The sequence below is a fragment of the Pan troglodytes genome, chromosome 8 (genome assembly GCF_028858775.2).
Source record: "Pan troglodytes isolate AG18354 chromosome 8, NHGRI_mPanTro3-v2.0_pri, whole genome shotgun sequence".
NCBI classification, from domain to species: Eukaryota; Metazoa; Chordata; class Mammalia; order Primates; family Hominidae; genus Pan; species Pan troglodytes.
The window spans coordinates 61,456,620-61,473,323 of NC_072406.2; the positions used below are offsets into that span (position 1 = coordinate 61,456,620).

The 16,704-nt window shown below is 46.4% G+C and overlaps 1 protein-coding gene across 12 annotated transcripts in view; it reads right to left on the reverse strand.

Annotated features, from left to right (window-relative positions):
- Positions 1 to 2,782: 2,782 nt before the first annotated feature.
- The window catches only part of TMEM273 (transmembrane protein 273), a 33,730-nt gene continuing 19,808 nt past the window's right edge, over positions 2,783 to 16,704 (reverse strand). The window contains exons 2-7 of one of the 12 annotated variants that reach the window (XM_024346370.3): positions 16,010 to 16,063; positions 14,946 to 15,086; positions 13,843 to 13,873; positions 13,288 to 13,438; positions 9,675 to 9,698; positions 2,783 to 4,306 (exon numbers count right to left, since the gene is read on the reverse strand). In XM_024346370.3, coding sequence (XP_024202138.1) covers positions 4,238 to 4,306; positions 9,675 to 9,698; positions 13,288 to 13,438; positions 13,843 to 13,873; positions 14,946 to 15,086; positions 16,010 to 16,063 — 470 coding nt within the window. In that variant the 3' untranslated portion in view covers positions 2,783 to 4,237. Of the gene's footprint in view, positions 4,307 to 9,674; positions 9,699 to 13,287; positions 13,439 to 13,842; positions 13,874 to 14,521; positions 15,087 to 16,009; positions 16,064 to 16,704 lie in introns of those variants that run through there. The other 11 variants (XR_010146873.1, XM_016918262.4, XM_016918261.4 and 8 more) reach the window with 11 other exon arrangements.

The following is a 16,704-nucleotide window of genomic DNA, read 5'->3' on the forward strand; positions in this document are numbered from 1 at the left end:
TCAACTTTTGGGTGAGTCTAAAACTGTTCTAAAATAAAAACTTTATTTAAAAATATATAAAGAGGCTGGGCACAGTGGCTCATGCCTGTAATCCCAGCACTTTGGGAGGTCAGGACAAGAGGATTTCTTGAGCCCAGGAGTTGGAGACCAGCCTCGGTCACATGATAAAACTCTGTTTCTACAACACATACAAAAATTAGTGGCACACGCCTGTAGTCTCAGCTAGTCAGGTGGATGAAGTGGGAGGATCATCTGAGCCTGGCAAAGTCAAGGCTGCAGTGAATAGTGATTGTGAAAATGAACTCCAGCCAGGCGACAGAGTGAGACCCTGTCTAAAAAAAAAAAAAAAAAAAAAAACAACTATACATATACATATGTAAATTAAGAATGAAACAGAAACTTCCATAATCTCGTCTTCTGAATTTTGGAATTGTGTAAAAGTTGCCTCAAACCAATGATAACTAATAGCTCATGTTTACCAAGTGCTGACAACATGTCAGTGTGCTAAGAACTTTACACACGTTACTCGTTTAATTCTCACAAAGATCCTATGGAGTAGGTACAACCATTAGCCTACTGCACAGATGTAGAAACTGAGGCATAGCACCATTAAATAATTTGTCCAGCTCAGAAAGCAGCATTTGGTTATAGAGCTCATGTACTCTACCACTGCTCTGTACTGCACAGAGCAGGGCCACAAATGAAAAGACAGTCATGAGTCCGTTAAAATTCCAGGACAGTGAACACTGGGACATAGGATATGCTGCTAAGGGGGGCTGGGACATTCAAGGCCTGAGTGACTTCTCTGCATCTGTATACAGAGCCTGGGAGATGTGCCACTCATTTGTCATCTGATGATAATCTACTCATGAAAAATCATATTCTTTGAAGGATGATTAATTAATTTGACAAATCCGAGATTAAGACAAATGACTTAGAAGGGAAAGAATCAGTCATAGCCTGCACCTGGCCCAGTATGGACTTCCTGTCGCAGGCCACTACCCCTTCTGCCTGCATCTTCAGGTCTGCCCAGTTCAGCCTCTTTCTGTCTAAGCAGCCAACCTGCACACTCCATCTCAGGGGAAAGGAGCCTCCAAGCTGGCTCTCCCCATCTTCTCTCATAAATCCCAGAGCATGTTCTAGAATAATCGTTGACACGTGCTTTTAACCCCGATTTGCAGGTTTGAACACCTGTAGAAAGGTGAGGTTCACTCTCTCCAAATGCAGCCCATCCTTGCCTCCCCAATAGCCTAGGAGACCCAAGACCCAGTTGCAAAGCTCTCTAAGGCCATTACTCCTCAGGCTCTCCACATCCAATGACTCCCGAACCTGGGGTTGTGCTGAACTCCCTCTGCCTCCCTGACAGATCGATCCACCAGCAAGTGCTGGCATCTCTTTCCCTAAGGTCCATCCCAACCCCACCCTCACCCCCAATTCTCTGCCTCTTTGCTGCCAGCACTCCACCTGGGCCATGCTCACTTCCTGCTTGGACTGCAGCATGGATGCCGCAGGGACTCTAGAGGCTGCAGAGGGATGCTGGCATGCCGTGACTCGTTTGAAAGTCACAATAGCGCTGATATTTTTATTTCCAACTGCCTAGCTTGTCTGCCTCTTAGCTGTTTTCCAACTTTGATGATGGAAAGGTTGCATCTTCAGGCTCTGTTCAGCTCAGCATCCCTATGTCTAAGCAACCCTGCCTGCTTAGAAAGGAGTATTATTAACTCCTCCAAATCTGCATTTATTTCCTAAAATTGCATGATATGTGTACTTTCAACACACAGAGAAGGACACCCATACATACACATATTTATGTATTAATTTGTATAGATTCAATTTAAACACACTTTTAACTATATAGATTGATACATATATAGATGATTTTTAATTTGTTGACCTTGCCAGATAACCCTGTCCCATCTCACCTTCCCCTCCTTCCCGTACTGAATCCTGGAGGCCCTAAACCATATCCACTTCACTAGAACCTGGCTGGCTGCAGCCATCTGCGACCTGCTTCCCTGTGCAGGTTGACTCTTCCTTCTGACATTTGAGAACCATTTGTCCCCTTCCCTTAGGGCATGATGTTCTCCATGCTGTGGTGGGCTGTGTTGGGGGAAGCTGTATGTGTCCTAGGGTCCCAGAACTTACAAGGCTGGGAGGATGGGGCTTAGTCCAGACTCTGGCCTCTGCTAGCATACTGTCAAACCACAGGGTGAGGCAACCATGCTGGAATGGCCCTGACTCATGAGGCTACACTGCAGACCCAATGGCTTGTTAGGACTCCTTTCAGTCACTTCCAAGAGCTACTGCCCATTGGACCCTGCATCCCCAGGAGCTACTCTTATGGAGAAGAGCTGTTGAGGGGGGCTTCAAAGGGCTTCCAATAGGACTAGAAGGACATCCAGAAGGAAGATATTGAGCTTGGGTTTGGAGTGTAAGCCAGAGAGACCTCAATGTCAGGGCCTCCTGCCCATCTGCCTCCCAGATGATGTCAGCGTTTATGACCCAAGGAGAGGACACTGGCCTTCAGCGTAATTCTCTCTGTTCTTCACTTGGGAAACCTTGTGTGGGGCTAAAACAAAACCAGAGTCCAGTGGTGGTGTTGGGAAAATATGTCATGAGGTGGGGTCGGGGAGAGAACACTGAGGTTTTGCTGTGTGTACAGAAGATAAAACAGTGGCTGAAATTCCAGGAGCATTCACCTTCAGTTCACAAGTGTTTCTGCCATTCACAAACTAGATGTCTTAATTAAAATGCTGCTGAAGGAAGCAAATCAATTAGCAGATCCCATACAAGATGGTTTATTTTATCCTACACACAGAAAATTGCTTATGAGTATCACATTACCGCTCTTGGTTATCAGTTAACAAAGGCTGCTAATGAACAGCATCATTATCAAGTTGGGTAAGAGACACCCTGGGAGTCCAGGCAAATTATGACAACACAGCACTTTGTTCTGAAATATAGCTCATCTTTCATCACACACAAGGAGGGTAGCCCAGTCCAAGAGATTTCCTGGAAAGTGGAAAGGCAAAGAATATTCCGTGATGTGATCCCAGAAATACAGAGTTAATATTACAAGGGAGAGAAATGCTCATGGGGCCTTAGCCTGATGGCAACTGTAGAATGGCATGGCTTTCCTCAGCCTCCACCAGTCATGTCTTCTATGCAACAGCCATTTACATTGTAATAATAACCACAAAATAATTGTATAAGGAGAAAAATAATAACTGACATTCATGGCCCTCTGCAAGGCACAGCATCTGCTTTCTCATTTGGTCCTTCGTTGGTTCCATCCTTTGCAGGTCTGAGAGCAGCAGGCCCATTCCATGAACACCAAAGCCCTTCCTACCACGCCAGCTCAGACTGCCATTTCCCCTCCAGAAGGCCAGTGTTCATCATGGACAGGGCTATAGACCATCCCGGAGTCCCCATGTTTCAGGACTCCCGAATCTTCACATAGTCCATCTTTAAGAAGTGATCTCCTGGCAGCTAAGAGGGTGAAGCTAATCGTTCTACAAAGTACTGCTTAACTGTTGATAAGATGGCAGTGTGTAGGAAGCTGTGTGTTGGGTCGGATTCCCCTTTTCATGAGCCATTTTCTGTGGTAGGTTCCACGGACATGGACACCATGCCCTCATGGAAGCATGAACAGCTCCAACACAGGGTGAAGCTTTTGGTGTCCACCTTCTTCCACTGCAGGCTAAATTGCTCAATCCTTCCTCTGTGCAGTCCGTTTCTTCCAGAAGAGGCATGATATTTTCCTTCAGGACAGAGGCACTGTATATTCTATTCCTTCTATTATTTGCCTCCAATATTCAGTCCATGTGAAAGTTCATTACCAGCCTCAGGTGTTTGAATGAAGAACATCCTGAGATGTTAACCATGGGCTGTTTTCCACGGGGCTAGAACCCCTCTTCACGTCACTGCTCACCTACAGCTCAATCACCTGTGCATCTCTGGAAAGGAAGAGAACCATCTGGAAGACTTATTGAGAGAGCAACTATGCTCTAATTATTGCATGTGTTTATGCAATTCACACAATTAAACAGGTATAAAAGCTCATCAGCAAAGCCTGCAAGGTGGGCCACTTCCTTGTGCAACATAGAAAGGAACTGAAGGCCAGTGGCTTCTGGGTAAAGGGGAGAGCTCAACCTGGAAGTTGTTTTCTGCCTGCCAAACCCAAGGCAAACAAAACTTCATCCACTTTGATGACAAAAAGAGAAGTCATTCCTCGAGGTTAATAGGCATATTTTGGGAAACTTGTCACTTTCTGTAATTGGTGAATTTGCACAGATCTGGCCAGATGCTATGAGGAACAAGATAGATAGACCTATGAGAATGGAACTGGAAAATAATGCCTTCACATCTGAACTACAAGCTGTTACAGAGGGTGAGACTTCTCTGTACTTGGTGTACCAGCTTTGATGAAAGGGAAGGGCAGCATAGATGTCTAAAAAAAGGGGAAACATGGAAGAGAAGATGAGTCAACAAACCAGACTCAGAAACAATAGAATGTGGACTGAAAGTAGGATGCAGACCCTGCGAAGGGCCTCACTTATACCTCCATGCCTTGAAACCAAATTCACACCCTCACTGTAGTTTCACATAGACATCTAGAATATAATAGAATGGTATATATGCTTACATTGAATGATGCAAAATTGTGTATGACTTTCCACTGTGTATATTCAGTCTCAGTCTCCTGACAGCTAAGATCTCCTCATGAGAGATGGGGCAGCAACAGCAGGAAGGCGGGACAGAGTGAAGCATCTTTGGGACAAGCCACGTCAAAGGCCATAAAACAGACAGCACATACTTGACTACCCCATATTTGAGGACCGAGGACACATGTAATGGTCAGGGATATAGAGCTTGATGGCAGTAGAACCAACGTTAAAGACAAGAAAGACATTGGAAACCAGCAAGATATGGTGAGAGGAAGTGGTGAGAAAAGTAAAGGGAGGAATTCCAAGCAAGGGCCTAAAATGCCGTCAGGGGTTTTTTTCTCCTTCAAAAGCTGGAAGGTTCAGAAGAAAATGGGGTTTAGAGGTCCAGAGCCTGAGCAGAGTGTTCATCCTTCCTAGTGCCTTTAACAAGCCCTGCATTAAAAGGCCCCTTCAGGTGTTGATAAGGAAGGGATCTAAAGAAGCTGGAGTTAGCCAGGTTTGCACTTGAGATATCAATGCCCAGAGTAGATGGGCAGACCAAGAGAGCAGCCTCCTCCCACCCCTGGCTGCCCTGAGCAGAAGAAGGGGCACTGCTGAGCTACCTTATGGATGAAGTTGTTCTCTGACAGGTAGCGATACCTCTGCAGATGGGTGAGTCACCAGCCACCAGAGAGCCAGGCATGATCTGGAGAAAACGAGATAAGGCTGGCAGAGTCTAGGGTAGCATCTGCTGTCTGGACTAGTAGGTGAATTAGGCTGCATGGTACTCCGGGCTGGCATCATGAGAAAGAGCAAGAGCATGTTGCATACCATGTGATTTAGTGGCTACTTAACCCAAATCTTTGACCACATCCTCCAAGAATCACATAGACCAACAAGGAGAGAAGAAGAACAAAAAGAAACAAAGTAAAACTAATAATGAGGATGCCTATACATTCTGGTTAGCCCCAGGGTTCATCTGGTTAGGATACATTTATGCCTGCTAATACTGAAAAAAATCTTTGGCAAAATCCAACACACATTTCTGATTTTTAAAACTCAGTAAAATAGGAACTGATGAATGCTCCTTAACATGATAAGATATGTGTGCTTCAGCCCTAGAGCCAGCATGTTACTTGATGGACACCACTAGTGGATTTCCCATCAAAGTCTGGCAGACGCATGTTGTATGCACACTTTTTCCACTATTATTTAACATTGGTGTTTTTAGCCAATGCAATCAGAGAGGAGAAAACAATTAAAGGCATATGAATTGGGAAAGAAGATCTGTATTTTGGCAGGTGACATAATATCGTAAAAACTCAAGGGACAGAGAAGAAATCAGAGACAAATAATAAAAGCATTCAACAAGGCAACCCCTATAATGCTAACATAATCCCCCAAAATCAAAATACAATCAATGACCAGGTAGGAGACATAATGGCAAAAACTCCATTTTGAAAGCAGCAAAGGCAGAATACTTAGGAATAAATATAACAAAAAATATGACAATCTTATAAGAGTAAAATCTGAAAACTGTCCTGAAACACACAAAAACAGAAACACACAAAATCAGATAATTTTTTATGAAAAAATTATCTCTTTTCCATGGAGAGCCACTTAACATCGTAAAGAAGTAAATCATCTTTAACTTAATATGTAAATATAATATAATGTAATATAATGTAATATATTGTAATATAATGTAAATATAATGCAACCCCAATTTAAATACCAGGATGTTTGCTTCTTTTTTTTTCTGTGTGTTGTTTTTATTTTCTTTGCTTTGGTCTATACAAAAACCCAATAACCAAAAACACAGAGCAATCATCATAAAATTCTCCACTGGGACCTCCCCCAGCTCCCACACCATGAAAGATTTTTATTTCTGTGGAAAGATTCTGAAGTTGATTCTAAAGTTCATATGGAAAAATAAATATGAAAGAATAGCTGGAATAAAATAGCAAGAATGTCCCCTGCAAAGGAAGCACAACATGTGTGCGGGTGGAGGGAACCAGCCCCACCAGAAGGTAGAGCACACCAGGAAGCCTCTCTAGGCTCAGCCTCTCCAGGAAGCTCTCAGCACATGAATAACCGCAAATACCAATGGAGAATAAAGTCTAGAAATACCCTAGTACGCACAGAAATTTAGAACATTATAAAAGTGGCAAATGAAACACTGGGGAAATAGGGTGGTTTAAAAAAATAGTATAGGAATAATTCAATTGCCATTTCGGAAAAAGAAAAAATTGGATCTTAACTCATACCACACACCAGAATAAATGCCAAATGGATCAGACATCTAAGTAAACAATAAAACCATCCAAGTGCTGGGAAAAGTATATATGCACAGATATATACATCTATATGTAAACATCTCCTAATTTTATTTTAAAAAGTGTGTCTATATAAAAGTGTTTTTAATTAAATATATTTTTGTAAAAGTATCACAGAAAGAATAAACCAGGAACTATTGAAAATAGCAACTTCAAAGCAGTAGGTAGGAACACAGTGGAGTGGACAGTTACAAGAGAAACACTTCTCTGAGTTTATCTGTTTACATAGTTTATCTCTGAATTGTGTACATGACACACGATTCAGAGATAAACTGTGTAAACAAAACTATGTAAATTAAAATTTTAAAAGATTGAAACAGGAAATAGTAAAATATAATACACACTAAAACAAGTGTTTCTGACTCTCTATCCAATTGATAGCATAACCACACAGAGAATATAATTAATTTCATTTGAACACACTACTCTGGCTGTGCACACCTAGACGGCTAAATTCTAAGGGTAAAAGCCACTGCAAAGAAATATGCAAGTTTACTGAGTGGGTCTATAGCTGTATAGTGCTCTCATTTCTGGAGGCATTTTGTGTGTATTATAGAATAGAGAATGAGTAAAAATATTATGTGGTGGAAAAGCAGGGTTTTTACTTTGGAGAAGGCAATCTAGACACATGGATTAGGGAAAGCTTAGGAAAAATCTTATGATATTGAGTTTGTAATTTAAATGCACGTTTCGTGACTCTGCCCATTGAAAGGGCCTAGAAGCAATGACAACTCAGTAGCCCTGAGCACACATTGTGCCCAGATCTTAGTTTCTAAAAATCATTCCACGGTAAAAATTAAAATAAAAGAGAGAGAGAGAGTGAGAGAGAGACAGAGAGAGAAACAGGGACCCTTGGGAAAATTAGACCCTTGTGCTACCCTTGGGAGCAGGACAAGGTGAGCCTGAGATATTGTGTTGTCAGAAGTCTAGCATGTGCTCAAAGACTAGTGGGTTCTTTCTAAAGGGCACAGAGGCCACCAAGAAGTGACTTGCACTAGCCAAATTTGCAACAATTTGGGCATCAGAAAGAATCATGATGGCAATGGATTAAAATGCATTGAAGTCCGCAGTAATAATCCTCAACAAAAGAAAGAGAAAGGGGAGACAGAATAAAAAGGCTTTCTTGTGGATGAATGTCAGCTATTAAATATAGAAGAAATGCTGGAATTAGAAAGTCAATATTTTGTAATCACCAATGGCAAAAACTGCTTGAAGCAGGATCATGAATAGGTATAAAATCATTAGGTGAGGAATTGTTGGGGGTCGGGATATTCATATAGTGTCAAAGTGCCACCCCTCGTATTATTCATTCATTTCAGAGGGGAAAATTCTAATTTCTACAAATGTAGAAATCTAGTGATCACTCCCTTAACCAAGCAAACGAAGCATCACCAACAGTGATGCAATACAACGAAAGATACACAACATCACCTCATGGTATTTCCGACCAAAAACTTCAATCTGAATCTACTCAGGAGAAAACAATCAGACAAATCCAGAAAATGGGACATTGTATAAGACAACGGGGCTTAGGGACTTCTCAATCAACAATGCCGTAAGGATAAAAAGCAGAGGGGCTGTTCAATACTGAAAGAGACTTAAAAAAAAGACAAAATAAATACAAATATTTTTTCTGGATTGGAAAATAGCACAATAAAAAATAGAGCAATAAAAGATACTTCTGAAATAACCAGAGAAATTTAAATATGGACTGTATAATAGATGATATTAAATTAGCATTAATTTTCTTAGGAGTGGTCACTGCATTGTGATTATACACAATAGGAAACACAATGGTGCTGTATTCAGGGGTGAAATATCATGATATCTACACTAATTTGCAAGTAGATCAGTCAAAAAAGGCTTATGTACACAGAGATAAAGCAAAGGGGGCACCATGTCAGTGAGTGACCCTAGGTGAAGGGTGTATATATTTTGATTGTCCCGTTCTTTCAACTTTTCTTTGGATTTGAAAATTTTTCATAAAGCAGGAGAGTGAGGTCAAGAGATTGCCCCAGGCCTGTGTGACCATCCTGGGCTGGTCAGACAGGGAGCAAATTCTCAGTGGGTTTGGCACATGCAAGGGGCATGAGGTGAGGAAAAGCCAAGCTGGGGAATGTGGACTGTGAAATGATGATTCTCAAAACCCTGGTGAAGATGCCTTCATTCCTAGGAGTCTTCATCCATAGGCTCATTCAATCAGGGGTCCGAGATCCTGTCCCCTTCTGTAGACCAGCCCTCCACATACAGGCTTCGTCCTCTCCAAGACCCCAAAGCAGCACTGAGATACAAATACCCAGCCAAACTGATAGCATGATGACATGAAGAGATGTTTGGGAATTTTTTTCAACAAATGGACTAAATTGGCTAATTATTAGATTGGACACTATCGTAGGATAGGTCTTGGAGAATGAAAAAAAGTTTACCTATCCTGTTAAAACCATTTTCTCAGCTCTAACTGGGCAAATGCCCCACAGCTTCATGTTAAATCTTGCCAAGTACCATCACGTCCCAAGGTGATGCTGATTCCTGGTCTCACAGCTGTCCTGGCATGAGGGCTCCTGGCCATGGCCATGGTTGCCCGTCCCGCGTGGCCAGGGGAGGGAGAGGTCATGCCGAAAACCCATGCAGCCCCATGGGGCAGAGACTGCCTGTCCTCCTTTTAAGACAAGTGATCACTCTTACAACTCACCTTTTGGAGAAATTGTGGTTTCGCCTGCAAAACAAGATAAAAGGGTGTTCGTTGCCTAAGTCTTAGAAGCCAGAAAGACAATGCAAAACTTGCTGCAAGAGAGTGGCTTGCTTGTCATTAGCTTGCTCTTTTGGGTCTGACTTCCTCATGACTCAGCCTGACTCCATCTAGTGTTAGTTTTGGAAACTCGAATCCTGCTTCTCCTCTCTGAAAGTCCCTCTATTTGCAGAGGAGCTCTGTTACGCTACCTGCCAAGAACAGCTCCCTGCACGTGGTGAGGGTGATGTATTAATTATCAGGGGTATAAACTCCCATCCAGCCATTGCCTCCCAGCCTCCCTCTCTCCTGGCCTTTATTTCTTGCCTCCCTCACCCACCTGCTACCTCTAGCATCCCTTCATGTTTTCTCACGAACTTTGCTTTCAGAAAGTTCATTGTTGAATAACTATTGGAGCCATCTTTCCTGGATTATGGAAAATGCCTTCTATAGCCCTGATAGCTCAAAATAACCCAGAACTTCCAAAAAACACATATAACAGAGACGCTCCTCTTAGATGATCATGCATAAGAACATAAAAAGCACAGTGACTGCTCATTCAGCAGTGTTTTCAAATGGGTCTGTGTTGTATTGCTCACAGCAGCATCTTCCCACACAGATGTATGTGTGTCAGAGTCCATCATGAATGGCCACATGCACATACACACACATATACACAGGCAATAAATGCACACACACACATATACACAGGCAATACATGCACACACACACATATGCGTGCGCACACACACAACAGGATTAAGGATCAAGCTTTGTGAAATTTCATTCTATGTGAAGTCCATGGCTAAGATGTCCCTGAAGCATGGTCTGCTTCAAGGTCTGGCGATTTGCAAAGCAAAGTGCCTTAACTCAAAGTCCCCCTCAATGTGTGCCAGGAATTCAGATGGTCAAGGTAGTGTCCCTGTGCTGGGTGGAGCTCCAGTACTTTAGAGCCTTCCCTGTGGTGAGAAGGTCACTGTGCTAGAATCTCCACATATTTCAATATTCCTGACCACAGGGGCTGAGCTGGCCACAGCAGTCTGTGTCCTCTGCCTGGGTACCTAAGCACCCAGCAGAGGGCCCCTGAGGCCACATAGTGCCAGGGTCTTCACCATGGCCAACACAGCCCATCCATTCAAAACAGACTCCTCCTGCACTCCTCACCACAGATGCTACCTAGACCCACAAAGGCAACAAAGGTTCTAGGAAGTCAATCCTTCTCACCCTTCCAGACTCAATCCATGGCCTCCTCATGTCCTCCAAGAGCCCTGTGTGAAAACCCTTATAATGGCCAGTCCACCCTGATTCCATGGTGGGAGATGCTGACTCAGCGCCCAACCCACAGCCATCTGAGTGCTGCCCTTGGGTCAGCGGGGACTGGGTCACCCTCCTGGCCAGGTGCCCCAGCTGCACACTTAGGAGAACCTGTGATTGTGCCAACCCCCCTAGGTCTAGAAGAACACAGAGCTTCCCAGGGCAAAGGCCTCTTAGGGCGGGGGGAAGGGAGGGGTGTGAAGAGCTGGCCAGCATGGAACTCTACTCTCCCGCATCAGTGGATTTGGGGGCACTGGGAGCTGTTCGGCATGTTTCTTCTACAAAAAGGAATGTGACAACTTCAGCCAATGTGGGTCTGGGTGTGTGAATATGTGCATGTGTGTGTGTGTGTGTGTGTGTGTGAGAGAGAGAGAGAGAGAGAGAGAGATGGGACATATGGCATCTCTGGTCCCTCAACCTGAAATATCCCCAATTCGACCACACATTTCCAAAACCCCCTGAAGCTGGTTACATGCCCTAGGTGCAGAGAACGTGACATGGCCAGCAAGAGGAGTGCTGTGTGGCCACCGGGGCCTGGACACTTCACAGGCCCACTCAATCTAAGTTGACCACACATCCCTATTTCCCTAGGACAGTCCAGGCTCACACCCATCATCCTGGTGCAACTTTTACAGAGCCTCTTCTCACTCTCACAAAGTGCTGTCTTGGATGATAAGTTATATATCCTGTCTTCTCCAGCCCAGGACCCAGTGGACTGACAGAAACTTGGGGTGGGGGGATGACATGGGAGGGGACAGAGAGAAGGAGAGTGAGAGTCAGAAACAGAAGGAGAGATGGTGTGCTGGGAGACAGAGTTGATGAAATGTGCTTTAATGCTTCACAATCAGAAACCACTGCTGAAAACTAGAATATCTGTAGGAGGAGAAATCCTCAAAAAAAAGTGAACTTCTCAAGAAAATCCATGTCCAGCTCATCCCCAGCGCATGATCCATGAGGGCTGATGAGTCATGACCCGCAGCCACAATGCACCATGCGTTCATCCCTCATGCAGCCATTAATCCATCCGCTCCTTCAATAGACACTACTTGGAAGTTACCCAGTCCCCTGGTCCCATGGAAGAACCGGAGGGTGAGACTGGGCTCTGGGTACTTTCTAAAAGCCACTATCCCTGTGTCAACCCAGACCTCTGTCCTAAATGCCAGCCACTTACTAGACATCTCCTCTACATGGAAGTGTCCAGAAACTTTCAGCTCACCATGTTCAAAAAAATATCATCTCACCCAGCTCACTGCCCAAAGCTGCTCCCCCACCAACTTCCCAAAGGGCACCTGCTCAGAGAAAACTCTGAGCTGTTCTAGATTCTTTTCTCTCCTCCAGTGGCTGTCTCAGTCCCTCATCCCAGGTCCCTGGGCCAGCTCCTCCTTAACTTTGTTCCCATCTTTCATTTTTTCCATTGCCTCCACCTGGACTTACTCCAGCAGGGCTTTGCACCAGGCCTCAGTCTCTGTCCGGGCTTCCAGCACATCTTCCTGGCTGCAGCTGGGCCCTCCTCCATGCTACCATATAACAAAAAATATTCTATCTCTCCCCTGCTTAGAACCCATCTGTAGGTGACCAGAAGTTTCAGGACAGATTTCAGACTCCTTTGCTTAACACAAGCCCCTGTGACTGTACATGCATAGAAACTACCTATCTCTCCAGCGCTTCCTTCCACATCGTCATATGAAACACTTGCTTCTGCCACACTGCATGTTTGTCAGCTGCAGGTTTTACCCATGATGCCTACATATACTAGGGTTCCCTCTGCATTCATGAGCTTCTCTTAGTCTTTCCGCACGTAGCCTGAGGCTCCCCTGCACCTCCTAGTGGCTATGCAGCCCTCTGCACCCCCAAGACACAAGGCAACACATGCTTAGCCTGCCATAGACCTCCCGGGACCCCCACCCCCACTGTGCAGCCACCACCTGGGACCTGCCTGTCTCCCCTGTAGACTGAGGGAGATTGTCCTACTTCTCTCTCCTTGACCCCCAGCACCTAGCCCATGGCCTCATATTCGGTTATTTATTCATTCATTCAACACATATGCAAGTGTCCACTTTGTCCCTGGCACTGTGCTAAGTGCTGTGCTACAGAAGTGAAAAGGAAGACCCTACCCGCCCGGAGCTTACATTTTAGAAAAAAACCCATGCAAAATAGACAAATCAATATATCGTATAGCATCAGCCAGTGCAAAGAATTATAAAGAAAACTAAAGCCAAGCAAAAAGAAGAGAATGGTGGCTGGAGTCGAGAGGGGATTGTACCTTAAATAGGCCCTCTATGATGCAGTGGTGACACTGAAGCAGGAAGGAAAAGAGGGTCGAGGCTTGCAGCTTTCTGGCAAAGAGCATTCCAATTACAGAAAACAGCAAGTGCAAAGGTCCCAAGGCAGGACCGTCCCTGAGGACGTGGGCTCTGTGCAGAAGAGCAGGGTACCTTGATGCCAGCAGGGAAGCCCAGAAACCTGGGACAAACCACATGTGACCTCCCAAGTGACAGGGGCTGGAGGCCTCATTCTGAAAGTCAGGGGTATGCACTGAAGGGGTCTGAGTGGGGGTGGAACAGGATCTAATCCAGGCTGTGCAGAGGCGAGCCCTACTCCCTTTGACGGCTGTAGCCTGTGGCCCTCACTCTTGTGACACCTGCCCACTGGTCCAGAGGAGGAGAGAGTGTAAGGAGGGGACCACGAGGTGCATTCTAGTCACCTAGAAAGCATGCCAGAGTGCAGAGAAGGCTGGGGATGACAGGCAAGGGAGTGGCACGGTCAAGACAGGAGAGAACACGATACCCCTCCCTGACTGTGTGGGCAGTGACCTTACCTTGGGGCTCTCTTCTTTAGCGGGATGGTGTCTAAACAGAGAAAGCCGGGCATTAGGAAGGGGGTCGTGTGACAAGAGGTGCAGAGCATTCCCTAGAGCTTTCACCTCCCTCTCCTGGGTCCTCTCACTCACGGTTGCCCTCGAGAGATCCGGGACCTGGCTGCTAAGTGATGAAGAGGCTGTTTCCTCCCCTTATTTGTGGGGATACACAAGGATAAGCAAACTCAAGGATAAGCAAACTCCCATGGCCTATTAAGCCCCTCGGGCGATGCACACCCCAGCATCTCGGAAGCCTCCTCATCTCCCGGCCCAGACCAGCCCCTTCTGCTTATCTTCACGGATCATAATCACATCTTCCAGAAAGGCAGTGAGGCTCTATTCTCCCCAGAAGCACCCCATGGAAAACTGCACCGTCATTGCAGTGAGCCATCTAATACAACAGAGGATGAGTCTGGGGATGATACCCTGAGAGAAGGGATGCAAATCAATACTGCACTTTGGGTGCCAAGGAGGCAGAGGGCTGTGCCATGGTGCATGTCAGCCAGCTCAGTTTCTCTCTGAGGGCCTACTCAGTACTGCTTTGAGAAGGACTTTCCCAATTTATGAAAAAAAATTCATCTTGATCCACAAAGTCAGTGTCAACAGAACCTCCCACCATCCACCCACACTTAGGACCAACCTCGCTGCCTACTGGGACTGGGTTTATTTGATCTCATCATTTGGATGAGAGAACAGAAATTTCTGTGTGAAGCCAATTTCAGTTCCTCTCCCACCTTTCACCAGGAAATGTGATTCTCAGGACTGCCAAGAGCAACTGAAAGGAAAAGTACAGAGGGAAAGAGACACAGAAAGACAGAGACATGAAAAGGGAGACAGAAAAAGGAACACAAATAGAGAGACAGAGAGAGATAGAGACAGAAGAAAGAGAAACAGAGGCAAAGGGTTAGTGAGAGAGACAGAAACACGCAGAGGTCACTGCCTTCCTTTACAGCCTGTTGGGCTCTGCGCTTGTGGGTTCATTCTTGCTGTAGCCAGCATCACGGGGTGGCCCTCGGTGCCTCGCTGGGTGGGGCAGAGCCAGGCCCGAGCACCACATCCCTCACCACTGAGGCCCCCAGGCGTGCTTTTCAGATCGGAAGAGTCGTCGTCAAATAAGTGCCTCCTGATCATGCAGATCTTCAGGGCCAGGAAGCCAGCAGATATGGCAACACCCACAGCAGTCCCGATGAGGGCGTACTTGAAATCTGAAACGCAGGGAGGAATTGAACACCGGGTTTCAGTCACCTGCAGCTCCCTCTGCATTCCAGATGAGGGCCAAAGCATGCATGTGGCCCTTAACACACCACCTCCCACTGGCTGAGGCCAGCCTCACCTTCTACTCTCCCATGAGTCCCTTTGCTCCTAGCCTCTGCCTGCACCCCATCCCCTCCTTCAGAAGCACCATCCCTGGTTCCTTCAGCCGTAGAAACTGTTGCCACCTTTCAAGGCTCCCTGAAGCTCACCTGGCTACCCCTGCCCAAAAGGTGAGTGGCTCATTTCTCTGGCCACCTGAGCCTCCTAGCCCTTCCTCACTGATCCCTTCGTTAATTCATCCACTCATCCATTGGGTGTGTGTTAATTGCCTGCTCTGTGGTGAACACTGCAGGAGAATGGACAAGGCCTGTCTGGCCTTTGAGGAGCCTGCAGTCAGCTGGGGAGGACAGGGAAGGAGCTCATGACGGGAGAGGCTGGGTTGGCCTAGAGTCATGGGCGTCCAGAGCCTTCTCAGAGGGTGAGGCATGCAGACTGAGCCTGGCCAGCAGATGAGGCCCTTAAGGGGCCGACAGGCTGGAAGCTCGCAGGTGGAGGGAGGCACCGATGAGGGCTGTGAGCCTGGCAGAGCATGCTGTCAGGGCCCATGGCTGTGGCACAGGGCTCAGTGGGTGCTGGAGCCACGCATCTGTGGCCCTGAGATATCATGTCCCCTGTGTGGATGAGCTTTAATGCAAGGCCTTTCCCCCGAAATAAAGCTGTCAGCTGCTCTGGGGGACCTGGAGGTTAGGGTGCCCCTTTTCCTATGCTGACAGCAGGGAACCAATTCCAGCACTGCGGCCCTCTGCTTGCTTGTCTTGGGAGCTTCCTTCCTGCCCCTGACCCTGTGCACAGAGTAACATGGGCAGCCACGTACCAATTTCAGCCCCAGGGGGCTTGCCTGTTGCCAGCACTTGAGCTCCTCCTACATCTGCAAAGAAAGAAACCCCAGAGCCTGGTTAGAACAGAGCTGGCTGTGGTCCCAGCTACCCAGTCTCAGAGGCCTGGGAAAGCCTACCCCATGTACCCCCCAGGAGCACAGAGGTGGGCTCCCAATTGCCATGGAGTGTCTTGGAGCCTTGCTGAGACATCAGAGCTTCCCTCAAAACTCAGACCAGGAACGCTTCTCCACCCAATGCAGTTCAGTCAGCTGTTCAGCACAGTTTCTAAGACCTGAACTCTGACCCAAGCCTGCTCCACAGGCTCCCCTGTGGCTCCCAAGGCCCTCCTTAATTCAGCATGGCTTTGGTGCTTCTAGTTCCCCACACAGCCAGGGCATCTCCTGCCCTGCCTCGGAGCCACACCCTCTGCCTGACCCCATCTTCTTCCCTTCCTCCTTTACCTGGTCTTGGCTCCATGCCACTTCCTCCCTGACTCCCCAGACCTGGGTGAGCTGATCCCAGTGTGCTCCATAGCCGTGGTGCTTGCCGGCCATAACTGACCATGTCAATAGGTAACAACATTTACATAGCACTAGTTTGCTCCAGGCTCCATCCTAAAAGCTTCTCACATATTAACACATCAATACGTCTTCTGGCTGGTCTCGCTCTGGGCTGCATGGTATAGTGTCCA